The sequence below is a fragment of the Lepus europaeus genome, chromosome 7, assembly GCF_033115175.1.
Source record: "Lepus europaeus isolate LE1 chromosome 7, mLepTim1.pri, whole genome shotgun sequence".
Classification (NCBI taxonomy): domain Eukaryota; kingdom Metazoa; phylum Chordata; class Mammalia; order Lagomorpha; family Leporidae; genus Lepus; species Lepus europaeus.
In genome coordinates, this window is record NC_084833.1 from 100,501,293 (window position 1) to 100,529,209 (window position 27,917).

Genomic DNA, 27,917 nt, shown 5'->3' on the forward strand with positions numbered 1-27,917 from the left:
CTTCCAGTCCAGCTCTCTGCCAGTACACCTGAGGAACAGCAGGTGATGGCTCAAGGACTTGAGTTCCTGCCATGCATGTGGGAGACCTGGTTGGAGTTCCTGACTCCTGGCTTATTGTGACCATTTTGGGAGTGAACCAGAGGATAGCAGATCTCTCTCTCTCTCTCTCTCTCTCTCTCATTTTCATTCTCTTTTTCTGTCACTTTGCCTCTCAAATCAACCTTCAAAACAAAACAAAATGTGCTTCCACATTCTCCAGAGCTTGACCATTTCTTTGCAGTCTGTGAGGAGAAAATTGAGGACAGATGTGCTGGAATGAAGCCCTAGTCCACTGGTTCAATTTGAAGTCACCGTGAGTGGAGGAATGTGTATGGCTGACCCTTTGAGTAAATATATCTAGCCCATCTTCTCTTAGGCGTGGCAGGAACTAAAAGGGTTCAACCTGTGGGAAAGTTAGCCTAACACTGCTAAGATCCTAGGAGACTGGCAAGAGGAACCATCAGTCCAGTTCTGATCAGTAGAAATATAATTCCAGCCCTGTCCAGAATGAGCATTGGAACCCAATTGAAGTAGAAAAGCAGCAAAGTTCTAGAAAACAGCATGAGCGGGAATCCAGGGATTCCAGGCAGGCAGGAATAGGGCCTATCCCTTTAGGAAAAGGGAACTGATAAAAGAAGTACAAGAAAAAAGACCTAACCTAGATTATTCATATACTCAAAATATAGACGAGGAAGCCAGGATAGGAGGAAGGAGAGTACACTGTCCAAGGTCAGTGTCACAAAAGTAGTAAGTGGTAGATTTGTAATTCGAATATAAGTTTATCTGATCCCGAAGGCCACTCATTGCATCCCCCATGACACCTAGGACTCTCAGAAACGAAGCAAGGCTAGGAGTCAGTAGTAAGCCAGATTGCAGTCAGCCTGGATTTTCCTTTAGATGCTAGTGTCCTTGAGGAGGAGAGGAAAACCCCTGCTTGGCTCCCTGTGAGAAGATCCTTATTGTCTTTTGCTCTCCCACTTGGAATCAATTCTGGTTACACAGTAAAGGGGTTAGTACTTTGCAGTAATAACTGGCTGATTAATTTAATTGAGACCGCAGTAATTAGTGCCCTCTTTCCCCCCAGGATGCCTTGCAGCAGAGATTGGCTCAGCAGGATACGTCTGTTCTGCAGCTCAAACAAGAGCTACTGAGGGCAAACATGGACAAAGATGAGCTGCACAACCAGAATGTGAGTTCAGTGTGTGAACTCTGACCTTGTTGATACCCACGAACAGGATAGGGCACTGCATGAAGTGCTCTGGGGTCTCCCATCTTCGTCTCCTTTCTCTTGCCTCTTGGAGGCCTGCCCTCAGTGTCTGCATTTTATTCTCCATCAGACTCATCTCTTTTCTTAGGTAGAAGCCCATGTCAGGCTAGGTGGCAGGGTCCTTGAGCCCTTCTTCAACCTTGGTGACACTGAAGCTCTAATAGTGATTACCTCACTAAAGACATACATAGAAGCCATGTATTTTTCCATGATCATACCCTCTTCATGTTGTATACTGTGACTACCAGCTTAACTCTGACTACTGAGTAGCTGGTGCATTAGCTTTTTATCACTCAAGAAAAGTTTCTTACGAAGAAAGGAGGTTTGCTTTGGCTTACAGTTTTGCAATTCACAGTCCCAGACTGGGTGGCCCCATTGGGTCAGCTATCTGGTGAGGCCAGAGGATGGCAGTGGCAGAATGAGTGCAGAGGAGGGGTCACATGGCAAGCCAGGGGCAGAGGGAGAACGGCCAAGCCTGACTCAGACTTACGTAATCCACCCTTGCATGAGAAGTACCTTCTGAGGGCCTGTCCCTCAGTGAACTAAGGAACTCCCCCTAAGCGCTGCCTTCTAGACAACATGATTGGATCAAGTCTCCACCAGCCCATGACTTTGCAGCTTCAAAATCTCATGAGTTGGGGAGCCACATCATGTTCAAATTGTAGCAGCTGGGTTCCTTAAGGATTGGTGGACAACACCCGCATGCCCGTGACTTGTTCCTCTACTCTTGCAGGTGGATCTGCAGAGGAAGCTAGATGAGAGGAATCGGCTCTTGGGAGAATATAAGGTAAGAGTGCCTATTTATTGGTTTGAAAATGACTTCCCTCTGACCCACCCATTATTGCTGTGGCTCAAAGAGTATTCAAGTATTCTGTTCCACCCTTGCTTTATGGAAGGAAATCTGTTTCTGTCCCCCTTGATTCACTGTCCCTGAAGAAAAGATACTGTAGTTAGGAGAAGGAGAAGTAGGAGTCTGAAGCCTCCGTTCTTGTCTTACCTTTATCTCTAATCAGCATGGATGGCGCAGAGTGGCCTTTTTTTTTTTTTTTTTTTTTAAAGCATAGCATATTTTATTTGTTGATTCCCCTGTCAATCATAAATGTTCAGAGTTTTTTTTTTTTTTTAAATTTTTTTTTTTTTGACAGGCAGAGTGGACAGTGAGAGAGAGAGACAGAGAGAAAGGTCTTCCTTTTTGCCGTTGGTTCACCCTCCAATGGCCGCCGCGGTAGCACGCTGCGGCCGGCGCACCGCACTGTTCCGATGGCAGGAGCCAGGTGCTTCTCCTGGTCTCCCATGGGGTGCAGGGCCCAAGGACTTGGGCCATCCTCCTCTGCACTCCCGGGCCACAGCAGAGAGCTGGCCTGGAAGAGGGGCAACCGGGACAGGATCGGTGCCCCGACCGGGACTAGAACCCGGTGTGCCGGCGCCGCAAGGCGGAGGATTAGCCTAGTGAGCCGCGGCGCCGGCCTGCAGAGTGGCCTTTAATGGGGGTTCCCGTCGAAGAATCCTCAGCACTGTGTGAGACTGTTGCGAAATGTGAAGTCTTCCTGGTATAGTTTGAGGAAAGGACTGTTCCTCCTGCGGCTCTACTTTACTGAGGCAGAAACTGCATTGCAAAGGGGGAACTGCTGAGTGTCCTTGGTTTTGCCGCACATCTGAAAGCTTTGTCTCTGTTGCAGAAAGAGCTAGGGCAGAAGGATCGCCTCTTGCAGCAGCACCAGGCCAAGTTGGAAGAAGCACTCCGGAAACTCTCTGATGCCAATTACCAGCAGGTGAAAACATTTAGCCACTGACATTCCTTCCCCTTTGGTCAGAAGTCCTTTTCTAATTGGGTCTGTGTCTTGCAGGTGGATCTAGAACGGGAGCTAGAACACAAAGATGTCCTTTTGGCTCATTGTATGAAGAGAGAGGCAGATGAGGTAACCTAGAACCCTTATTAATGAGGCAAAGAGGTTCTGTTTCTGACTGAGAGCTGGACCAAGGCTGCAGGCCACTTTGTTAGAAGACTTGTGAAAGAGTCAAGGGTTCCTGTAGGTTCCAGGATAAGAAAAAAATTTTTTTAAAGATTTTATTTTTATTTATTTGACAGGAAGAATTACAGTGAGAGAGACAGAGAGAAAGGTCTTCCTTCCATTGGTTCACCCCCCAAAAGGCCGCTACGGCCGGAACTATGCCAATCCGAAGCCAGGAGCCAGGCTCTTCCTCTTGGTCTCCCATGTGGGTGCAGAGCCCAAGCACTTGGGCCATCCTCCACTGCCTTCCCGGGCCACAGCAGAGAGCTGGACTGGAAGAGAAGCAACCGGGACTAGAACCCGGCGCCCATATGGAATGCCAGTGCCATAGGCGGAGGATTAACCAAGTGAGCCATGGCGCCGGCCCAAGAAAATTTTTTTTTTTTTTTTTTGACAGGCAGAGTGGACAGTGAGAGAGAGAGGCAGAGAGAAAGGTCTTCCTTTTGCCGTTGGTTCACCCTCCAATGGCCGCCGCGGTAGCGCGCTGCGGCTGGCGCACCGCGCTGATCCGATGGCAGGAGCCAGGTGTTTATCCTGGTCTCCCATGGGGTGCAGGGCCCAAGGGCTTGGGCCATCCTCCACTGCACTCCCTGGCCACAGCAGAGAGCTGGCCTGGAAGAGGGGCAACCGGGACAGGATCGGTGCCCCGACCGGGACTAGAACCCGGTGTGCCGGCGCCGCTAGGCGGAGGATTAGCCTATTGAGCCGCGGCGCCGGCCAAGAAAATTTATTTTTAAAACCCATCTTTACCAAACACTTCCACATTTTGTGACCTTAACTTGCTTACTTTCTGAACCTTAGAAATAATACTCATATAGGAAAGGTAGATAATAGCAACCCTCTCTGTCATTATGAAGAATATATAGGATAATCCACATGGATAACTAAATATAGTCCCATTAGGTCCATCTGGCACAGAGTCCAACTCAAAAAGGTTGTTCTTATTTTTTGTTACGAAAGCAAAGGCATGAGGTGCTGGGGCAGTGCTCTGAGGCCCTCCAGTGACTGTGACAGAACTTAGGTTGGAGGCCTCTGTAGACTGAGGTTCCCATTTCATTCATTCTGCATCCAGCGTGTATACCAAGCACTAAGTGTAGCACCAAAATGGCAGTGAGCAAAAGAGAAAGAAATGTGCACTTGTGAGACTTATATCTTAATAAATAGTAAAAGCGTTAACTATATACAATATCAGGGAGAGATAAATTAAAGAAGAAAACTAAGCAGGACATCATGGTTTGGAATTCTCTCTTTAACAAGCACCATTTCTTCTTGCTGCTATAGGTGACCAACTACACTAGTCACAACTCTCAAAGCAATGGTTTTCTCTTTCCGACGGCAGGAAAAGGAGCTGCTTCGATCACCCACAGAGGGGTAGGTTCCCACGAGTTGAGTGTGGGCCTGCCACTTGTAGCTAAAGCCGGAAGACCCCAACCATCAGCAGTGGACTAGGCTGTTTATACTAATTACCTGACCCCTGCCTCTGTAGTGTACATAAAGATCTAAGGCAGTTGCTATACAAAATTAGGAATTAGTGGGCAAACAGAAGGCCTGCTTTTGTGGAGTAAAATTTCCTACAGCTCACACCTCCACCAAAGTGAAAGGTCTGCTCTGGATTCCTCTCTCCTCTGTTTTCTTGAGCCCAGTGGTTGGGACACATACAATAATATGGCAGTGGGCTATGCCAACGGCACCTTGTCTCTGCCCACAGAGCACTGACCTGCAGCTTGTTCGCGATGCTCTCCGCAGCCTGCGCAATAGCTTCAGTGGCCACGATCCTCAGCACCACACCATTGACAGCTTGGAGCAGGGCATCTCGAGCCTCATGGAGCGCTTGCACGTCATGGAGACACAGAAGAAGCAAGAAAGAAAGGTACTCCTTTCACTCTGGTGGCTCTCCGGGGCAAGCTCCTGAGCAAGCCTGGTTTTAAAATGTTAATGTTGTGGCTGAAAGAGTAAAGCAACCGCTGTTCCACTTCAGTCCAGTTCCCTGCTAATGGCCTGGGAAAAGCAGCAGAAGATGGCCCAAGTCCCTGGGCCTCTGCCATCCACATGGGAAACCTAGATGAAGCTCCTGGCTCCTGACTTCAGCTTTTCCAGACCTGGCTTTTGTGGCCATCTGGGGAATGAACCAGTGGATGAAAGATCTCTCTCTCTGTCTCCCCTCTCTCTCTGTAGCTGTGACTTTCAAATAAACAAATAAATAAAATTAATAAAAAATGTTTTAATGTAGATGAAGGCCGCACTAGAAAATATAAGACCTTGCCAAACAAATAAATAAAATATAAGACCTGGCTAAAAGCTTTTCTCTTTGTTTTTCCTCTCAGTGGAGCAGACTGTTCATCATGGTATAACAATCCAGGGAAAGAGTTCGTGGTGACTCCTGCTCCCAGCAACTGCATACCCATCTAAGGAGATGTTGTTCTTGATATCCCCTCCCCTCCCAGGTCTCCCTTTGCTACTTCTTCCTCTTTCCCCTCCTCCCCTGTACAAGCTTGGTATGGGATGAGACAATTATGTAGAAAATGCATCAGAAACTATAAAGCATTTTTTTAAGATTTATTTATTTATTTATTTGAAAGTCAGAGTTACACAGAGAGAGGAGAGGCAGAGAGAGAGAGAGGTCTTCCATCTGCTGGTTCACTCCCCAATTGGACATAATGGCCTGAACTGTGCTGATCCGAAGCCAGGAGCCAGGAGCTTCTTCCAGGCCTCCCACGCAGGTGCAGGGTCCCGAGGACTTGGGCCATCTTCTATTGCTTTCCCAGGCCACAGCAGAGAGCTGGATTGAAAGAGGAGCAACCGGGACTCAAACTGGCGCCCATATGGGATGCCGGCGCTTCAGGCCAGGGCATTAACCCACTGCACCACAGTGCCGGCCCTTATAAAGCCTTTTTTTAATTTAAAGGTTTTTATTTATTCATTTGAGAGGCAGAGTTACAGCCAGAGGGAGGGAGAGACAGAGAGAAAGGTCTTCCAACCACTAGATCACTTCCCAAATGGCCACAATGGCCAAAACCAGGAGCCAGGAGCTTCCTCCAGGTCTCCCTTGTGCATGCAGGAGCCCAAGCACTTGGGCCATTTTCTGCTGCTTTCCCAGGTCATTAGTAGGGAGCTGGATCATAAGAGGAGCAGCTGGGACATGAACTGGCACCCATATGGGATGCCCGTGCTGTAGGTAGAGGCTTAGCCTACTATGCCGGTCCCAACTATGCCTTTTATAGATGTACATGAATATAGGGATAAACATGTTCAATTTTATAATACCATGGAAGAAGTTATAGAAAAATGTATAATTCTTGTGATTTTTATGTGGTTCTCCAGGTTCGAGGCAAGTCCCTCAGAACTCAAGTAGATAGTGAATACCAGGAGTCCTGGCCCCCTCATTCAAGTAAGTACTCATTATTGCTCAGTAAGGTGTCTGAGCATGTGACCAGAAACGTAGTATCTTTCGTGGTACCATTATTTTGGGGGATAGAATGTTTCTTATAATGGTTCACTTTATAATATTTTATTTTTGTAGCAGTACTGGAATTGAGCAGTAGTGAAATTGACAGGGAAGATACACCACTGTTACCATCACCACCACCCCAAGTGCCATTTAGCCATGTGCAGGATGCCACTGATTCAGAGGGGCCAAAATGTCTTTGGAAAACATACACGCTCAAAGCATTTACACTGAACAGAGCAAAATGTAAAACACAAAAACTTGGATGCAGCTGCAGCTCATTCTACAGTCAAAAATAGCACAAAAAATTTCCACTTCTTCTTAGAGACAGTGAATTTAATTTCTTTGGAGATTTTCCTGAAAACTTTGAGGGTTTAAAGGTCACTCAATTTAAGTCATACAAAGTTTACCCCATCTAGTGGCCATGTTTAGGAAGTGTGTTTTAACCTGCTTTGTGCCCACTCAACATTTTTTTCCTGTTTGGTCCAACTTGTTGGACATCTACTCTGCCAGGTAATTTCTGTTTTAATTTATATCTTACCTTTTGGTTTAATAATGTTCACCTTTTAAATATTTTACTCAGGCCTAATCTATAAGTATCTAAATGATAACAAGGACTGAATGGTTAAAAAGCTGATATGTTTTCTATGTTACATGTACAATTTTAAAAAACACATTATAGCTAAGTCTTAAAGTAGCACACTTAAAATAGTTGCACAAATATAAAATGTAAAAATTTTGAGAGTAAATAAAGCAGCATTCTCAAACTTACAATCCAGAAATTTTTCTCTCTTGGGTGAAGTATCTGTACTGGAAATGAAACAGATTATTGTAGTAACAAAATAGTTTGTTTCTTTTTCTAGCAGTTCTTTGAAATGGTTCATTTCTATTTTCTCTACAGGTTTGTACTTCAGTACTTTCTCTACATTAGTATAAACTGCTATTATAAATGGGCCTAAATATTTGGAGATTCTTTTTCTTCAAAAATTTAATAAATTCTTCTCTCTCTGGAAAAATTCTTTTATGCATATATGTTACTAATTCAAAATACTGCAAATGATTTTATAGCTTCTTTTAACAAGTGTGTTATCTAAATGATATCCATATTTGTAAACAAACTGAAATTCCTCATTTCATCAAATGCAAAGCATGATATAACTCTGCCAGTTCTCTAGCTACTGACTAATTTCTCTACATCAAACTTCTTAATAGTCTTTATTTCCTTTCCTTCCTCACTCTCCACTTACTGCTCAATCTACTACAACCTAACTTCACTCAGTTACCCCACTGAGTGTTCTTTCTGTTAGGTTCCCCTTGACTTTCTTGGTGCCTAATGAAGTGGTTCCTTTTCACATCTTATCTTTGCGTGTCCTTTCAAAAGCATTTCCTGTTCTTAAATGGCATTCCTATTCTTGAAAACTTTCTTCTACTTAAACTTCCAGGCCAACCTGTTATTCATTCAACAGATACTAGTTGATTGTTCATTATGTACCATCAATGTTAGACACTGGAAATAGAGATGAACAAGATATACGTGGTACCTGCCCTCACTGGGCCTGAAGTCTAGAGAACTAGATATCCGATTTTTCTCTGACTTATCTCTGAACTCTCCTGAGTCTCCTTTTCTCCTCCTCTTCTTTGTAACCCTTGAATGTTGATGTGTCTTGGAATTCCGTTTGAGGCATAGACTTAGGCCTCCTCATAATCTCTTTAGGCAATCTTTCTACTCTCATGGATTCAGCTACCTTTATGTGCTGATTATTTTAACACTTTTATCTCTAATTCTAGCCCTTTTCTGAGCTTCATGATTGTTTTTGAATGCGAACAAAATCACTCTCTCTGTAGGTCCAAAGGCACTTCAAACTCATATGTAAAGCTTGACATAAAACAGAGAAAAATATGCAGTACAGAATCACACAGATCTTGGATACAGTTTTTGCTCTGTCACTTGATAGAGTGTGTGACCATGGGCAATTGGGTTAACTAATCTCACTGTATCTTAGTTCAGCTTCCTTATTTATGATACAGAAAAATCTTAAGTATATAGTTATTAAGTGAAATATAAGGAAATCATCTTGTAAATTTGCAGAATAGAATTGAGAGTTAAGAATGAACACATTTATCTATAACCATTTGACCAGGGAATACTCTCTTCAACAAGTGGTAATTTCAAACTGGATATCACAATGAAGTGGGATGAGACCTTTACCTCACACCATATAGAAAATTAATGAAGAATGGATCATGGCCGGTGCCACGGCTCAATAGGCTAATCCTCCACCTGCGGCGCCGGCACACTGGGTTCTAGTCATGGTCGGGGCGCTGGATTCTGTCCCGGTTGCTCTTCTTCCAGGCCAGCTCTCTGCTGTGGCCCGGGAAGGCAGTGGAGGATGGCCCAAGTGCTTGGGCCCTGCACCCACATGGGAGACCAGGAGAAGCACCTGGCTCCTGGCTTCAGATTGGCGCAGTGCACTGGCCGCAGCGCACTGGCCGTAGCGGCCATTGGAGGGTGAACCAACAGCAAAGGAAGACCTTTCTCTCTGTCTCTCTCTCACTGTCCACTCTGCCTGTGGGAAAAAAAAAGGATCATTGAGCTATATATGAGTCAAAACTATAAAGTTCTTTTTTAAAGATTTATTTATTTGAAAGGTAGAGTGACAGAGGCAGAGAGAGAGAGAGAGAGAGAGATCTTCCATCCACTGGTTCACTCCCCAAATGCCCACAACGCCAGAGCTGCTGTGATCCAAAGCCAGGAGCCAGGAGCTTCTTCTGGGTCTCCCATGCAGGTGCAGGGGCCCAAGGACTTGGGCCATCTTCCACTGCTTTCCCAGGCCATAGCAGAGAGCTGGATAGGAAGTGGAGCAGCCAGGACTCAAACTGGTGCCCACATGGGATGCCGGCACTGTAGGCAGTAGCTTTACCCATTACACCACAGTGCTGGTCCCTTATAAAATCATTTTTACCAGCATCATACTAATTAGGAGCTAGCCTTGCTAGTGAAAAGAACATAACTGTGGAGTTAAACAGAGCTATATTTTAACTAGTGCTACCACTCAGGACCTTGTGGAACTCAGGAGCTGAACCCTTTACCTTCTAACCTCTATTTCTCAAGGGTAAATGTGGGTGAGGATTAGTAGTTAATGAGGTAGCCATGAAAACTAAAAGAGGTACTGTGTTCAAGTTGTTAGCAGAGTAGCTGGTCTGAAGACCATAGTTTGAAAACCACTGAAGCGTAGATTTTTTTTTTTTTAAGATTTATTTATTTGAAAGGCAGAGTTACACATAGAGAGAAGGAGAGGCAGAGAGAGAGGTCTTCCACCTGCTAGTTCACTCCCTAAATGGCTGCAATGGCCAGAGCTGTGCCAATCCAAAGCCAGGAACCAGGAGCTCCTTCCGGGTCTCCCACGCAGGTACAGGGGCCCAAGGAATTGGGCCATCTTCTACTGCTTTCCCAGGCCATAGGAGGGAGCTGGATTAGAAGTAGAGTGGCCAGGACTCAAACTGGCACCCATATGGGATGCTGGCAATGCAAGCAGTAGCTTTACCCTCTATGCCACAGTGCTAGCCCCTGAACCATAGATTATTATCAATATTTACTAAAAGATGTCAGGTGTTTTTTTGTTGTTGTTGTTGTTGTTTTTTGGTTTTTTTTGACAGGCAGAGTGGACAGTGGAGGGAGACAGAGAGAAAGGTCTTCCTTTGCCGTTGGTTCACCCTCCAATGGCCGCCATGGTAGGCGCGCTGTGGCCGGTGCACCACGCTGTTCTGATGGCAGGAGCCAGGTGCTTCTCCTGGTCTCCCATGGGGTGCAGGGCCCAAGGACTTGGGCCATCCTCCACTGCACTCCCTGGCCACAGCAGAGAGCTGGCCTGGAAGAGGGGCAACCGGGACAGGATCGGTGCCCCAACCGGGACTAGAACCCGGTGTGCCGGCGCCTCCAGGCGGAGGATTAGCCTACTGAGCCGCAGCGCCGGCCAAGATGTCAGGTATTACTTCAAACATATAATGATTATGCTAAATATGAATGGTCTGAGTGTATCAATTAAAAGATTAGATATTGTTAAATTGGATGATAAAGTAAGATTCAATTATGTATGATTTATACAAATCTCACTGTAAATTTATCAATATAAAAGTAAAAGGATGGAAAAATAAATGCATGGAAACACAAATCAGTGGAAAACTGGTCTAGTTATATTAATATCAGATGAAATGTACTTCAGAACAAAGAATATTTCCAGGTATAAAGAGAGATACTATGTAATGATTAAAAGGTCAATTCATCCAAAAAGACAGCAATCCTAAAAATGTGTATTCCTAATAGCAATTTCAAAATACATGAAGCAAAAACTGATAAAAAGGAGAAATAGATAAATCTGCAATTATAGTTGGAGACTTTAATACTGTTTGCAGTAATCAATACAACGAGAAGACAGAACAATATTAAGAATATAGAAAGTCTGGACAACACTATCAAAGAACTTCCAAATGACATGTGGAGAACACTCCAACTAATCATGGTAAGATGTACAGTCTTTTCAAATGCTTTGGAATATTCACCAGTTCATGTTATGGCCATAAAACTCAACAAATTTGGCCAGCGCCGTGGCTTAACAGGCTAATCCTCTGCCTTGTGGCACCGGCACACCGGGTTCTAGTCCCGATTAGGGCGCCGGATTCTATCCCGGTTGCCCTTCTTCCAGGCCAGCTCTCTGCTATGGCCTGGGAAGGCAGTGGAGGATGGCCCAAGTCCTTGGGCCCTGCACCCCATGGGAAACCAGGAGAAGCACCTGGCTCCTAACTTTGGATCAGCATAGCTCTGGCCATTGTGGCCATTGGGGAGTGAACCAGCAGATGGAAAATGTCTCTCTCTCCCTCTTTGCCTCTGCCTTTCTAACTCTGCCTTTCAAATAAATAAATCTTTTTTAAAAAATCACCTTCTATTTCATGGTATAACAAAAATTATTCCAACTGGATTATAAACATTAGAACCAAGTGTCATTGTTCCTCACTAGTCATCTGAAACTAGTATCACTGATGACCTTTTTACTAAACCAGTCTTTGCATACTGTAGACTTCTGTGTGGCATTTGACACCATGATTCCTCTTTACTGTTCTCCACAAATATGTACATCACATTTGTATTAGTTCAGCCTACCACAACAAAATACCATCGACTGGGTGGCTTAAATAATAAAAATTTATTTGTTCACAGTTGAAAAGGCTGGAAGGAAGTACAAGATCAGGGTGCCAGCGTGGTTGCATGCTGGTGAGGCTCTCTTCCTGTCCTCATATGGCTTAGGAAGAAAGAGCTCTGGTCTTTCTCTCTCTGTGTCTTTTAAGATTTATTTATTTGAAAAGCAGAGTTGCAGAGAGAGAGAGAGTTTGAGAGCTTCCATCCACTGGTTCACTCCCTAAATGACTGCAATAGCCAGGGCTGGGCCAGGCCGAAGCCAGGAGCCTGGAACTCTATCCAGGTCTCCCATATGGGTGCAGGGGCACAATCACTTGGGCCATCTTCTGCTACCTTTCCAGGTATATTAGTTAAGAGCTGGATCAGAAGTGGAACAGCTGGGACTCGAACTTGTGCTCATATAGGATGCCAGTGTAGCAGGTGGCAGCTTAACCTGCTGCAACACAGTGCTGGCCCTGTGGTGTCCGTTCTTTTTTTTTTTTTTTTTTTTGACAGGCAGAGTGGACAGTAGAGTGAGAGAGACAGAGAGAAAGGTCTTCCTTTGCCGTTGGTTCACCCTCCAATGGCTGGCGCGCTGCGGCCGGCGCACCGCGCTGATCCGATGGCAGGAGCCAGGTGCTTCTGGTCTCCCATGGGGTGCAGGGCCCAAGGACTTGGGCCATCCTCCACTGCACTCCCTGGCCACAGCAGAGAGCTGGCCTGGAAGAGGGGCAACCGGGACAGAATCCGGTGCCCCGACCGGGTCTAGAACCTGGTGTGCCGGCGCCGCTAGGCGGAGGATTAGCCTATTGAGCCGCAGCGCCGGCCGTGGTATCCGTTCTTAAAGGGGCACCAGTTATGTTGGGTCAGGGCTCCACCCTTATGATCTCATAAAACCATAATCACCACTGTAAAGGTCTTATCTCCAAAGCAGTCACATAGTGGATAGGGGTTCAGTATATGAATTTTGTGGGACACAATTCAGTCCATAGCAACTTTGTTTTCACATTTATTTTACTGTAATGCCTTTTCTCTTCTCTAGACTTTGAGCTCCTTATGGGTTGGGATTGTATTTAGTATATATGTGTACCTCTAATACTTGATGCATAATAGGTACCTAATAAACATTTTAAATAAGTAAATAGATTACATAATTCACTCTGTCCCCTTGTCTTAAGGAATAGTATAACCATGCATCTGTCTTCCCAGACTGTAGATTTCAGGCATTTTTCACTTTCTGCTTTTGTATTAGCTTTTTGTTACTGCTCTGAAATCCCTAAGACAAACTCTGAAGGAAAGAGGTTTATTTGGGCATATGGTTTCAGAGGTCACAGTCCCACTGGTTCCACCAACTGGTGAGGCTGGAGGATGGCAGTGGTGGGGTGCATGCAGAGGGAGAATGATCACGTGGTGAGCCAGGAAGCAACGTGGCTGAGCCCAGGTCAAGCTTACAAAACGAACCTTCTTAGGCAAACTACCTTCCAAGTGCATGCCCCTGAAGACCCAAAGACTTCACTAGGAATGCCTTGCACACACCAAAATTGGATTTTCTATGCTCCCAGGACCATCAGCACAAGACTTGGGAATTTAAACATCTGCATGAATTTGGGAGCCATATCCTACTGAAACCATTGTGCCTTTTCTTCTCTGTGTTCAACTGTGTCTCTAGTATCAAGACTTCTACCTTCTGAAGGTCTTTTAAATCCATCCTTTTATCTGGCTGAAGGGCTACATGGAGCCCTTCCTTATCTTCCAGGTTGTTTTAATTGCCTCCTAGCAGGACTGCTGGTTTTCAGAGTTTCTCTCTTCCAATCCATACTTTGCAGCTAGATTGACCTTTCTGAAATGCCAGTCTGATCATACGACTCCCTTTTGTATCTCCCCATAGCCTAAGATTGATATCTTACTAGTCCCGGTTGGGGCGCTGGATTCTGTCCCAGTTGCCCCTCTTCCAGGCCAGCTCTCTGCTGTGGCCCCGGAGTGCAGTGGAGGATGGCCCAAGTGCTTGGGCCCTGCACCTGCATGGGAAACCAGGACAAGCACCTGGCTCCTGCCTTCGGATCAGCGCGTTGCGCCAGCTGCAGCAGCCATTGGAGGGTGAACCAACGGCAAAGGAAGACCTTTCTCTCTGTCTCTCTCTCTCTGTCGACTCTGCCTGTCAAAAAAAAAAAAAAAAGATTTATTTATTGGGGCCAACGCTGTGGTATAGCAGGTAACGATGCCACCTGCAGTGCCAGCATCACATATGGGCGCTGGTTCGAGTCCCAGCTTCTACTTCTGATCCAGCTCTCTGTCACGGCCTGGGAAAGCAGTAGAAGATGGCCCAAATCCTTGGGCCTCTGCACCCACGTGTGAGATCTGGAAGAAGTTCCTGGCTCCTGGCTTCAGATCACCACAGCTCAGGCTGTTGCAGCCAATTGGGGAGTGAACCAGTGGATGGAAGACCTCTCTCTCTCTCTCTCCCTCTCTCTCTCTGTAAGTCTGACTTTCAAATAAATAAATAAATCTTTTTAAAAAAGATTTGAAAGAGTTATTTGAAAGTTACAGAGTGAGAAGGAAAGACAGAAAAGGATCTTCCATTCACTGGTTGACTCCCCAGATGACCCCAATAGACAGAGCTGAGCCAGGCCAAGCCAAGAGCTTCTTCTGGGTCTTCCACATGGGTTGCAGGGGCCCAAATACTACATTTCCCAGGCCATTAGCAGGGAGCTTGATTGGAAGTGGAGCAGCTGGGACACAAACAGGCACCCATATGGGATGTTGGTGTCATCGGTGGCAGCTTAACCCACTATGCAACAATGCTGGCCCCTAGCTTGTGTTTTTTAAAAAAGTGCTTTAAAAAAGATTTCCTGTGGCCTGCACTTGTGATGTGACATCCTATGTAGGAATGGCAGTTAGAGTGCTGGTTCAAGTCCTGGCTGCTCTGTTTCCAATCCAGCTTCCTGCTAATGTGCCTGGGAATGCAGCAGATGATGGGCCTAGAACTCAGGCCCCTGCCATCCATATGGGAAACATCCATCTGTTTCTCCCTCTCTGTCTTTGCTCTGCCTTTCAAATAAATAAAAATAACTCTTTAAAAATAAAGATATTTTCACTTATTTGAAAGGGAGAGTTTAAGAGAAAGAGAGAGAGATCTTCCATATGCTGGTTCATTCCTCAGATGGCTGCAACAGCCAGAGCTGGGCCAAGCTGAAGCTAAGAACCAGGAACTCAATCCAGGTCTCCCATATGGGTACAGAGGCCCAAGGACTTGGGCCATCTTCTGATGCTTTCCCAGGCACATTAACAGGGAGCTGGATCAGAAGTGGAGCAGCCAGGACTTGAGCTGGTACCCAAATGGGCTGCTGGTATTGCAGGTAGCATGCCACAGTGCTGGCCCCAACAGATAAATCTTGAAGAAAAAAAAAAAAGATTTGTGGGAGTGGCATTCTGGTGTGGTGGGTAGATCTACCACCTATGATGTTGGCATCCCATATGAGTGCTAATTCATGTACTGGCTGCTGCTCCTTGCTAATGTCCTAGAAAAAGTAGTGGAAGGTGGCTCAAATAATTAGTCCCCTGCCACCAACATGGGAGACCCGAATGAATCTCCTGGCTTCAGCCTAGCCCAGTGCTGGCCCATGTAGCCATCTGGGGAGTGAACTAATAGAAGATCATTCTCTCTGTGTGTCTCCCTAACTCTGACCTCCAAATAAATAAATAAATAAATCTTTTTTCAAAAAAAGATTTTCTAACTATGGTTTGACCTCTTTAAGGCGGAATTAACCTATCCATCTTCAGTCTTCTCATGCAGTTTGTACAGTTCTGAATTAGTATATTATAATGTTTATTGTAATTTTAAATTGTGCCTATCATCCATATTGTAACTTCTTGGAGACCAAAAGCCATGTAGTTGATTTTTATATTTTTGATATCTAGCACATAGTAGGTGCTCAGCAAATGTTTGCTTAATGAGTGAGTTATATAACTTAATGCTAAAAGTGAAAATTTTATTTATTGCACTACTACTATGTGCCAGACACTATGCTGGTTGCTGGGGGCAAAGGAGACTCATGGTATGATCATGACATTCTTTATATATATATATATATATTAAAGATTTACTTATTTATTTGAAAGTCAGAGTTACATAGATAGAGGAGAGGCAGAGAGAGAGAGAGAGAGGTCTTCCATCCACTGGAGCTGCGCCAATCCGAAGCCAGGAGCCAGGAGCTTCTTCTGGGTCTCCCACTGAGAGTGGCAGGGGCCACTTCCACTAATGCTGCTTTTGTAAGTGTGTTATCAGGGATCTGGATTGAAAGTGGAGCAGCAGGTGTTGCAGGCAGTGGCTTAATTTGCTGTGCCACAATGCTGTCCCCATCCTTCTTTATTTTAATCTCTCTCCCAGAACTGTTCTCCTGAGATTGCCAGTTTGGTTGCAATCAATGCTTGGGTAAGTTAGGAATAAAATATGTATAGGTAGAATTGCTGGAAAGATTCTAGATATGTGGAAGTTTAATTATCTTTGGCCCTCATAATTAAGGTTTATGACAGATCTTTCCTACTTTTTTCTTAAAGACACAACTATAAACACTCACTAATTATATTTTTCCAAAACTATTTTTAGAGGATAGAGAGAAGTTAGAAACCTCAGTTAAATTGCGGCGCCGGCACACCGGGTTCTAGTCCCGGTCGGGGCTCCGGTTCTGTCCCGGCTGCCCTTCTTCCAGGAACAGCTCTGCTGTGGCCCCGGAGTGCAGTGGAGGATGGCCCAAGTGCTTGGGCCCTGTACCCCATGGGAGACCAGGAGAAGCACCTGGCTCCTGCCTTCGGATCGGCGCATACTGCGCCGACCGCGGCGGCCATTGGAGGGTGAACCAACAGCAAAGGAAGACCTTTCTCTCTGTCTCTCTCTCTCACTATCCACTCTGCCTGTCAAAAAAAAAAAAAAAAAAGAAACCTCAGTTAAAGACCACAGGAGCAGAATGAGTGGTTAGTTTAGCAGTTAAAATATGTATATCCCATACTGGAGTACTTGGGTTTGGTTCCTGGCTCCAGTTCCTGACTCCAGCTTTCTGCCAGTGCAGACCCTGGAAAGCAATGGTGATGGCTCAAGTAATGGAGTTCCTGTCACCCACATGCAAAACCTTGAATGCATTCCTGGTTCCCAGCTTTGGCTTCGGCCTATCTTGGCCTATTTGGGCAATTGGCGAGTGAACTACCAGGTGGGAGCTCTTTTTCTTCATCTGTCTCTTTGCCTCTTAATAAAAAAGAAGAAAGACCACAGGATCAACACATATGGATGCTATGTGGCTAAGAGTTAAGGTAGGTCTTCTCTACCTTTTAAGTTGGAAGCATTGGCCTTTTGGGATCTGAATTTCTAAGGATCCTTTGCTCTTGTGGTTCTTCTTCCTATTTTTCTTTTCTTTTCATGAATCACATGACTTTTACTGACCTCCAACATGTAAATCTTGACAGAGTCTGCAGATCCTGCTGTGTGTCTGCTTTGCCTCAGCTGGACTCTCTCCGGGCTTCTCTTTTTGATCTTTAACAACTTGCCTTTCAGATCAGTTGCTATTCCCCTGCTAGAAAAACCTGGAATGGTGAGAAGTGATGATCCTTGTGATAGTGTCCACGTCCAAAGCACCGCTTGTCATAGTGGTACCAGTGGTGATGTCTGGATCATACCCTGTGGACATGGTGTTTGGCAAGGGTGTGATCCATCCTCCTGAGATATTTGGAATCACTGGAAATGATGGGCTGGTTTGGAGCAAATGGGATGTCCTAACCACATGGTATCTCTGATTGCAGAGTTGCCTCATTCACAGAGCTCTCCAGCTGTCAGCAGCACCTGCACTAAAGTGCTCTATTTCACTGACCGGTCACTTACACCCTTCATGGTCAATATACCAAAGAGGTGAGATTCCGGGATCATAGTACTTCCAATACTGGTAACTTGCAAATGTGCTCCAAGGTTGGAAGAATAGTTTTTTTAAGTGGTCACATCTCCTGCTGATGGCTGCTGATTTCAGCCTGGCACTCTTTCATTTTTGTTACAGTTCCATGGCTGCAGCTAATCCCCATTGAGAATTTGTGTTAAAAGCTTTCCATAAACTCAGTTAATATATTTTTTTCCTAAGGGATATAGTTTTGAAATAAAAGACAGTGAGAGAGAGAGAGACAGAGAATTATAGACAGTGAGAGACAGAGAGAAAGGTCTTCCTTCCATTGGTTCACTCCCCTAATGGCCGCTATGGCCGGTGCTGTGCCGATACGAAGCTAGGAGCCGGGTGCTTCCTCCCGGTCTCCCATGTGGGTGCAGGGACCCAAGCACTTGGGCAATCCTCCACTGCCCTCCCGGGCCACAGCAGAGAGCTGGAGTGGAAGAGGAGCAACTGGGACTAGTATCCGGCGCCCCAACCGGGACTAGAACCCAGGGTGCCGGCGCCACAGGCAGAGGATTAGCCAAGTGAGCCACAGCGCCGGCCTGAAATAAAGACCTTTAACCAACTACTCAGAGAGGTCATAGGATTCTCCTTTCCTAGAGAGTCTGCTTAATTTGGTCTGGGTGAGAAGCCAGCTTCCTAAAGAGAGAAGGATAAAGATGGTGACACTTGATTTACCAGTCTAGAGAACTGAAATATTGTGGCGAAGAAAGAAATTAAGAGAACTTAGACATGGTTGTTCAGCAAATTTGAGTTCAGAGCCCTTTTGTCTTATTCCCAGAGAAAAACACTGGAAAGTGATTTGGCTGCTGCAGAAGCAATGTATCTATTTTAAATTCTCAGATCATCCCAGATGCCATGCAGGTTATCAGGGATTCTGACCAACAAGGCCATGCTATTTCTGACTGTTGACTGTGGCAGGGGGCTGGGTTTACAGATAACAGCTTATCTTTCCAACCTATTGATTAACAACGTATTTTAGTGCACTCTCCTTTCGTTATAGGTTGGGGGAAGTGACACTGAAGGATTTTAAAGCAGCTATTGATCGGGAGGGGAATCACCGGTATCACTTCAAAGCATTGGATCCTGAGTTTGGCACTGTCAAAGAGGAGGTACAGAATCTACAGAGATTGTAGGTGGTATTACTGGTCATCCCAGCTCAGGGCCTGGTACCCAGAAGTACCTGTATTCCCTACTTAGGTCTGAATTGCCAGAGACTTCAATCACTTCTGATTGCTCTAGACTAAGAAGGCACAGAATGGTCTGAGATGTTGATAGCTTTAGTCTAGGGTTTAATTACTTTGATTAAGAATTTTCTTTTTAAAAAAGTTTTATTTTGTTAAGGCAGATAAAGAACTTGTTATAAAATGAAGGGCCCTTTTTTGTCTGTACCCACATCTTACAAAACTTCTCACTTCTTATAGAGAGTAAAAGAAACAGGCATGAATATATGAAACTGTATATTATACGCTGGTTGTTTCTCATGATGAAAGGAGCGTCTGTGTAGTCATCTGTGCTTGAGAACATGCTTATTCTCAACTTTTGAGTATTTTCTTAGCTAACACTTCTCTCCATGATCCATTTGCCAGGCAAAACCTTTTTTTCCCCTTGGTAGAGAGTTATGGGTTGCAAGTGCTTTCCTGTGGTTACAGAAAGAGAAAAGCTGGAAAACCTTATATTTTTTTGGTAAAGATTTTCTCACTGAGCTGTTTTAATAACCCTACTTTATTTGTAGTTTAGAAAATGAAAGAACTGCACCTGAGGAATGTTAAGATTGGTCCTCCTTCCAATCCTTTCTTTCCAATGCCTTGTACCAAAATTTCCCCTTCTCAGTTTTTTTTTTAAGATTTATTTATTTGAAAGGCAGAGTTACAGAGAGGCAGAGGCACAGACAGAGACAGAGATCTTTCATCTGCTGGTTCACTCCCCAAATGGCTGCAACAGCTAGAGCTGGGCCTATCTGAAGCCAGGAGCTTCTTCTGGGTCTCCCCCATGGGTGCAGGGCCATCTTCTTTGGGACTTTGGGCCATCTTCTACTGCTTTCCCAGGCCATAGCAGAGAGCAGGTGCTAGCGCTGTGGTGCAGTGGGTTAAAGCCCCAGCATGTGGCATCGGCATCCCATTTGGGCCTCAGTTCAAGTCCTAGCTGCTCCACTTCTGATCCAGCTCCCTGCTAATGTGCCTGGGAAGGTAGCAGAGGATGGCCCAGGTCCTTGGGCTCCTGCACCCATGTGAGAGACCCAGAAGAAGCTCCTGGCTCCTGGCTTTGAATCAGCTCAGCTCCAGCCATTGCGGCCATTTGGAGAGTGAACCAGCAGATGGAAGATTTCTCTCTGTGTGTCTGCCTCTCTCTGTAACTCTTTCAAATAAATAAAATAAATATTAAAAAAAAAAGAGGAGCAGCCAGGATTCAAACTGTTGCCCATATTGGATGCTGGCACCACAGGCAGAAGCTTAGCCCACTACACCATGGTGCTGGCCCATAATTTAGTAATTCTTATAAATCCCTATGAGCAAAGCAGTGTTAGGGATGGTTTATAGCTGTGAAATTAAGGAAAAGATATATATCAGTTGGAACAAAATCAAAATCAAAAACAAAACCAAATCTACCTAGAAGCTAACTCAAGGCTTTCCGTATCTGTTATCCTTTGTTTGGGATCTTTTTACCAGCAACAGTTGTTTAGTGAGACTCCCTGCCTTACTCTGTATTTTCTTACTGTTGTTTCCCTAGGTCTTCCATGATGATGATGCCATCCCTGGATGGGAAGGGAAAATTGTAGCCTGGGTGGAAGAGGACCATGGAGAGAATTAACACAGAGTATTTGATTGGAACCTGGTTACTCCCTGGCTGCTTCACTCAGGAAGGGGACTGAAACCAGAACACACTGAGAAGTTTCTAGTCTGTGGGGCCAAAACAGAAGCTTCTCCAAGTGTGATGGCCACAGGCCAGTCCTGTTTCTGTGCCTGGTTTATCTGGTACTTAAAATCCTTGTCCAAATGTTACACCGTGGGTTCATCTGGAGTTCCTTGTCCGTGGGAACACAGTGTTTTGTTCTACTCTGAGGACAACAAACCGAAGGCCTTAACCAATGGGATGGATGATCCCGCTCCTATAGGGGCATGGCTGCTATTATCTGGAACCTGAGAATTGGATACATCACTCCTGTGTGTTACAGTATTATTTTATTTGGCCTCAGTAGTTGCAGCAATCAGAGTCCCAGCATTTGTACTTACAGACAAGGCAAAGGTACCAGCGTTTCTGCTACTTTGCAGCTATTGCAAACCAAGAATAAATCAAGAAGTGGTACCAAAGATGAAAGCCCACTCTTCGGTAATATTTTGGACCGTGTATGGATGGTGCTGAATTGTTTATTGATGGATAAAGGGCTGCCCATCTTGTGCTACACTATGCTACAACCATAATTAAATAAGACCTTGGGCTGCCTCTTCTGGTCTTAACTGATTCTGCAGCTTGTTTTTGGCCCACACAGGGCATATTTCATGTACTGCTAGTTATCTCTAGGGACTCTTTAACTTTAGAGCCATTTATTTTTATTCAAACTGATAAACTTTGTTGTTTGAAAGGAATAAGGAGTGAATGGCTCCTTAACATCCAGGCGGGTATGGAAAGGTGCTGCTACCCATATCGTCTTGACTTTGTCTCATGACTTTTCTTTAGTTCATGGCATCTCCTTTACAGCTAAAAGGAGAGAGACCATTAATTTCAGTATTTCTTTGTAATTTATGAAAACTGAGCATGAATTACTGGTCTGTTTCTCCTCTTTCAAGGCTGGATTTATTTTCCATTATGTATTTAGGCTGATTTTTTTTAGGGCACAATAGAAATTGTGGGGCATGGAGCATGAGTTGTGAATGGCAGGGTTGATTCTAGGTAACAAAGCCTAGAATAATTTCTCATGTGCAACACTGTCAAGTGTAAAAGCTATGTGTTCAACTTTCAGAGATCACAAATAACCTGGGTTTTCTCATTCATTCACCAAGCACCATCAACTAATCAGCCATTATTATTTATATATATTACCCATAGCAGTCTATTTGTGATTACCAATGTACACTGCCAAACAGAAAGAGTAGGACAGATAAGTTCTGGATTCTTGACCTGTCTCCAGTTCATCGCCCCTCTTTAGCCATTTCAACAGACTACTCTTTGGAGCTCTGAGATGATATCTTGTTGTCTTTTAAAATGTGTCTTTTAAAAATAATTCATGTTTGGAGAATTCTTTTGTACTCATTTGTTTTTTGTCTGAGAACCATGTCTATTTTTATAACCCAAGTGTGAGTTGTTTATATTCTCACATTCAATTGTATACTGTATCCATTTTCTAGAGAACCCAGTAGCTTTTATACAGTCTCTTCTTACCACCCCTTGTGGCTTCAGAACAAGATTTATTTTGTTACAACTATATTAATGACAATTCCTGTTCCAATTCTACCTGCCATTTTAGTTGTGGAAGGAGTTTGATGTAATTCAGTTGATTGCTCCTCAGCAGACAGAAGGAGCTCAAAAGACACCTGCTGTCTTTCATATGTTTACTGGTCTTCTACTAAGAATGATTTTTTTTTTTTTTGTTAGAAATGCCTGGGAGAGTTTGGGAAATTCAGCCAAAAACAAGAATAATTTGTTCTGAAGGCAAATGAGAAAATATTACATTTTTTTTTCCCCAGGAGATCTGGAGAAAAAGTCCTCACATCACCAATTTCTTTGTTGCATGAATTTTAGTGTTTGCTATATATAGCATGAGGGTTAGCAGGCCAAAATTCATTATTGTATTTCCAGTAGTTTATCTTGAATGTCTATCAGTTTTTACTTGTCACTTTTCTTTCAGCAAAGTCTTAACCATTATGTGTAATTTAACTTTTGAGAGAAAATTAAATCAGAAAAATATATTTCAAAGTCCTCTACCATACCTGTCTTCCATCTATCTTTTGGAAAAGGAGCTGTAATGATGTTGTGCCACCTTAAAAAGCTGAAATTGAGTTCAGGGGAGAATATGAGATGTTTTTTCCCTTTAGCTCATTAGTCTCATGTGCCAGAGGTAATAACTAAACACCCCTGCAAAATGAGGTCACTCCAGTAACTCTTGTACAAAATGTGTTAGTGATCCTTATTCCAGGCCCTCAAATGAGGAACCTTCTGAGCAGAACAATCTGTTGATTCATTCTGTTCTGAAAGGTTTCCTGTTCAATTGCACTTCTGATTCATTCACAGTTGTCATCTCCTAGTGACATGGGAGTGGGATGGTCCATCCTGCTATTGCTGGTGTTCTCTTTCCTTGAGAAAACCTAGGAACTAGCATGTTTAGAGTTCATAAAATAATCTCTGAACCATATTGGAGCTGTTTTAAAAAATGACTTAAAAGCTAGAGTTCAGTTCCTTAAAAAGTCTTCAACACTGAAGACTGTTCTCTTAATGCTCAGTTCTCTAAATTCATTGGAATTGGAACACTGCGTTTTGTGTCTGAAGAACTTGAGTTGACACACTCAGTGATGGCCAAAATGATTTACTAGCTCTGCAGCTTTTTCTGACCAGGTCAGTTATAAATTAGGAAAATATCTTTATGTTCTACATCCAATCCAAGAGGACTCTATTTAAAAGCATTTAGGTCATAATTAAAATTATTTTCATTTTGTTTCCATAAAGTAAGCATTATGATTGCATACTGTATTGTCTGATTTATGTAAGAGATATAGCTTGCTTAAAATCCATATATATGTAAAGTTATATTTTCTTAGAAACATAGATGTTTGCAGCCATTGTTTTCAAAGAGATTATTGCTGTGTATTGTTTTACAATGTTCTCATGAAGAATATGTTATACCAGAGGCTTCTGATTATCAAAATGATTGATAACCAGTTTTAACTGCCCATGTGTACCAATTTATGAACTAATGAAAAAATACAAATGGAATAAAATGGAGTTTGCAAACTAAATCCCACTAATCATTTGTATTCACACTTATTGACTGATATTAACCAACAAAGCCATATATATTTAGTGAAAGTAAATTTCCTCAAGTGAGCTCCCAGGTAGCATGTTTACATTACATGGAGAATGGAGATAAGAATTACTTTATTGCTACAGATATTTTACTACTGGTATTTCTAATGTAAGCAAAAAATACTACCAAGGAGAATTAATTGATTTAGCACTTCTTTTGAAATTATGTGTACATGTGCAATCAAGTAAGGATGTGAGAATGTAAACTTCATGACAGTCTCTGGTGCAAGCACAAACCACGTGACTTTCTAAAATGTACATTTAAGAACAAAAAATTAGCCTAGCAGTTAGTTAAAGATGCTTGTCACACATCCAAGGGCCTGGGTTTGGCTCCCGGATCTGGCTTCTGACTCTAGCCGATCCTGAGGCAGCTAGGATAGCTCAAATAATTAGGTTATCTTTCAGCTCTTGGCTCTGACCTTGTCCCAGCTGCAGGAATTTGGGGCATATATCAGGGGATGTACTGTCTGTCTGCCCCTCAAATAAGTAAAAAGGATTGTGTGCATTTGAAATAATCAGAATTCCTAAGTGAATCTGAAAGCTGCTTCCCCAACTCCTAAGTAGGTTTCAAGTTAAATGTTCAATGTATCTCAGTCGTTAGCCTTGAATATTTTTTGGCTTCTGATTACATATTTTTTTTTTTTTGACAGGCAGAGTGGACAGTGAGAGAGAGAGACAGAGAGAAAGGTCTTCCTTTGCCGTTGGTTCACCCTCCAATGGCCGCCACGGTTGGCGCGCTGCAGCTTGCGCACTGCGCTGTTCCGATGGCAGGAGCCAGGTGCTTCTCCTGGTCTCCCATGGGGTGCAGGGCCCAAGTACTTGGGCCATCCTCCACTGCACTCCCTGGCCACAGCAGAGAGCTGGCCTGGAAGAGGGGCATCCGGGACAGGACCAGTGCCCCGACCGGGACTAGAATCCAGTGTGCCGGCACCGCAAGGCGGAGGATTAGCCTAGTGAGCCGCGGCGCCGGCCTTCTGATTACATATTTTAATCTATTAATTGGCTACCCCATTGTGATATGTACGAAACAACTCAAAATCTTTCATAATCAACTATTTTCTCTTTCCATCCACCCAACTTTGAATCAGTGATATTGCCAGTCTACAAATCTATGTCACACCTGAGTACTGTTTTGTTTTTTTTTTTTTCCTTTAATTTTCTTTATCCAGTCTGTTTAGAGGGGTTCAGTCTTATTCTCTCAGGACTGATTTGACAGATCTAATTCCTAGTCTACCTCTGGGGTAAACTTGCCATCCCTGGACTGTTTGAACTGTGCCTTCTTAAAATTTAGCTACACCTAAGTCAGAAGCATATTAAAAATGCAAACTCACTATTGAAAAAGTGCAAAGCAAGGTTTAAACAAGCCTATCTAAGTGAACAGCGAGACCTGCAGCTCACCTCATACGTGTTAACAAAGGCTAGTTTAACTTGTATTTATTATTTATTTTCATTTTATTCGCAAGGTAGAAGAGAGATGAGATCTTCCACCTGTTGGTTCACTCCCCAAATGCCCACAAGAGCCAAAGCTGGGCCACGCTGAAGTCAGGAGCCTGGAACTCAAACTGGGTCTCATGGGTGGAAGGGACTCAAGTAGTTGAGCCTCCCAGGGTGTACATTAGCAGGGAGCTGGAATTGGAAGTGGAAAACCTGTGCACTCCAATGAGATGCTGGCAACCCAAGCATAAGTTTAGTCATTGCACCAAACACTTGTCCCTAACAAAGTTATTGAATTTAAATGCAGGGGCGCACGCTGTGGCTTAGAGGGTAAAGCCACTACCTGCAGTGTTGGCATCCCAAATGGGCGCCAGTTTGAGAGCCAGATGCTCCACTTCTGATCCAGTTTTCTGCTATGGCCTGGGAAAGCAGAAGATGGCCCAAATCCTTGGACCCCTGCACCAGCATGGGAGACCCAGAAGCACCTGGCTCCTGGCTTCAGATCGGCACAGCTCTGGCTGTTGCGGCCATCTGGGGAGTGAACCAGCAGATGGAAGACCTCTCTCTCTGCCTTTGCCTCTCTGTAACTCTGCCTTTCAAATAAATAAATATTACAAAAAATTTAAATGCAGTGGGAATAGCAAGGTATTTAGTCAATTCAAGAGTTAAAACACTTTATTATAATAAAGTTAACAGTATAAGCCCTTTCACTAAATTATTCTTCCATTGCTGCTTTGGTTACTCCTAAATATGGTTTTATGTAACTGTAACAATATAATTGCCCTACTCTTTATATCTCAAATACATTTTTTCTTAATCTTGAAATTTTCTCACTTATGTTAGGCAGCTGTGCCTCTTAAACATTTCTGATTTAAGTAGGTATGGAATAGTATCTCCTATTTTATTTTTCCGAGTTAATTGTTAGCAAGGTTAAATCTGTCAATTATTTTTCCTCCAATTTCTTATTGTGTTCTTGGGCTGTGTGCACACTGAGGACTCGGTGATACAAATACGGTACCCCGCTTTCTCCTAATCTTATATTCCCTTCATCTTAAGCAGTGATGAAACATTTTCTAATTATAAAATGACAACTCTACAACAGCAGTGTTTAGAAGGGGTTTCACTCATTAATTCCAAAGCTACGCATTCGGCCCCCACTGCGTAGCCGGTGTACTACACCAACGTCTGGGGAGACAGCCGTTCTGTCTCACCTCACTGCCTACGGTTCAGTTCTGGTACCACACTCTTCAAACAGACTTGTGGCTACTCAAACTCGGGATTAGCACAAACCCGTTTTGTGGGCTGGAATCTCCACCGAGGGACTAGGTTTAATCCAGCTACTGCACAATGCATGTAGGGATGGATCTTCTACCTGGCGGTCCTTGGCACCCTGGGGCTGGAAAGCCTGATCGCTCCAGCTTCCGGCGGGGCTACAAACCCGAAACTAATTTTTTTTTAACCCAGTGTAGCTCTCATTGAGCGGGGCCCCAAGTCCCTAGGTCACTCGGCTTCGCAGAAGCGAAGGGCACCTCGGCGACATCCCCTGCTTCCTGCTTCCCGGCTTTTCCTCACAACGTGGCCACCCCAGGCGAGCCGGCCCTCTCAGACCACTCTGCCTCCATTCGCCTTTCGGCCGCGGTCCTGGCGTGTCTTTGGGCTCCGTACTCCCCTCAGTACACTCGAGTCCCGGACGTCACCACTTTCCACTGCCTCCCTCTCTTATTTCTCCCGGACTCGCGTCGGCCTGGACTCGGCTGGAACAACCCTGCCCCGCGGGACGCGTCGCCGGCCAGCTCCCGGCCAGGAAGGAAGGGGTCCTACGCCTCACCTTCTCGGCCTGGGGAAGGGGGTGGAGTCTCTCCGGCGCCCGTTTTACGACACCTTGCGGCAGCGCGGAGTGGCTGACGGCAGAGCCGTGCTGCTCTTGCGGAGGTCACTCCGGAGACGCTGTTGGCTGCGGGCTGCGGGAGCCGGTGGCATTATGTGGCGCGTCTGTGCGCGACGGGCCCAGAATGCCGCCCCGAGGGCAGGAGTCGGGGCTCGGTGGGCGGCCTTGCGGGAGGGACCCGGAGCTCCATGCGTGACCCCGCAGTCTGGTCCGGCTCCGGCGCGTTGCAGCAGAGCAACCGCGGTGTATGGCGGAGTCCGGGCGCTGTGCGGGTGGAGCCCCAGCTCTGGCGCCACGCCGCGGAACCGCTTACTGCTGCAGCTTCTGGGCTCGGCCGGCCGGCGCTGGTATAGTCTCCCTCCGCATCAGAAGGTGAGACCGCCACTCGCGCTGCTCGGGACGCGGCTGTCCTTCAGGCAGGCCGTTTGGGCTCCGAATCCTTCGGAGGCCTCAGGGATCTCGCATCTTCTCCCAGTAGCTGTCATCGCTGTTTGTCCAAAACCCGGCTTTGCCGTAGCTCCCGCGGTGTAGCTCCAGGGGTGTGTTCCATTGAAAGGAGCGCTCCAAGCCTGGGCTGCTTACAGAACCCTCTGTCGGTTCGTGCGTGGTGAGACCCACAGGGGTTGGAGGAGGAAGCCTGTCACTGGGACCCCTGTGCTCCTGGAGGGCCGGAGCTTCCTTTGTGTCCCCCGTGTCTGGTGTGTAACGGGACTCAGG

General features: G+C 44.9%; 2 protein-coding genes across 7 annotated transcripts in view; both read left to right on the plus strand.

Moving 5' to 3' along the window:
- DIXDC1 (DIX domain containing 1) overlaps positions 1–23,811 on the plus strand; it is an 89,400-nt gene extending 65,589 nt beyond the window's left edge. For 3 of the 6 annotated variants that reach the window (XM_062197001.1, XM_062197000.1, XM_062197006.1), the window contains 10 exons: positions 1,124–1,228; positions 2,040–2,093; positions 2,986–3,078; positions 3,154–3,225; positions 4,600–4,689; positions 5,027–5,188; positions 6,640–6,706; positions 17,727–17,832; positions 18,864–18,972; positions 20,591–23,811. In XM_062197001.1, coding sequence (XP_062052985.1) covers positions 1,124–1,228; positions 2,040–2,093; positions 2,986–3,078; positions 3,154–3,225; positions 4,600–4,689; positions 5,027–5,188; positions 6,640–6,706; positions 17,727–17,832; positions 18,864–18,972; positions 20,591–20,671 — 939 coding nt within the window. In that variant the 3' untranslated portion in view covers positions 20,672–23,811. Of the gene's footprint in view, positions 1–1,123; positions 1,229–2,039; positions 2,094–2,985; positions 3,079–3,153; positions 3,226–4,599; positions 4,690–5,026; positions 5,189–5,296; positions 5,523–6,639; positions 6,707–7,664; positions 7,730–17,726; positions 17,833–18,863; positions 18,973–20,590 lie in introns of those variants that run through there. The other 3 variants (XM_062197005.1, XM_062197002.1, XM_062197003.1) reach the window with 3 other exon arrangements.
- Positions 23,812–27,229: 3,418 nt separating this feature from the next.
- Positions 27,230–27,917, plus strand: part of DLAT (dihydrolipoamide S-acetyltransferase) — a 35,118-nt gene continuing 34,430 nt past the window's right edge. The window contains exon 1 of the mRNA XM_062197007.1: positions 27,230–27,572. Coding sequence (XP_062052991.1) covers positions 27,294–27,572 — 279 coding nt within the window. The 5' untranslated portion in view covers positions 27,230–27,293. The remainder of the gene's footprint in view (positions 27,573–27,917) is intronic.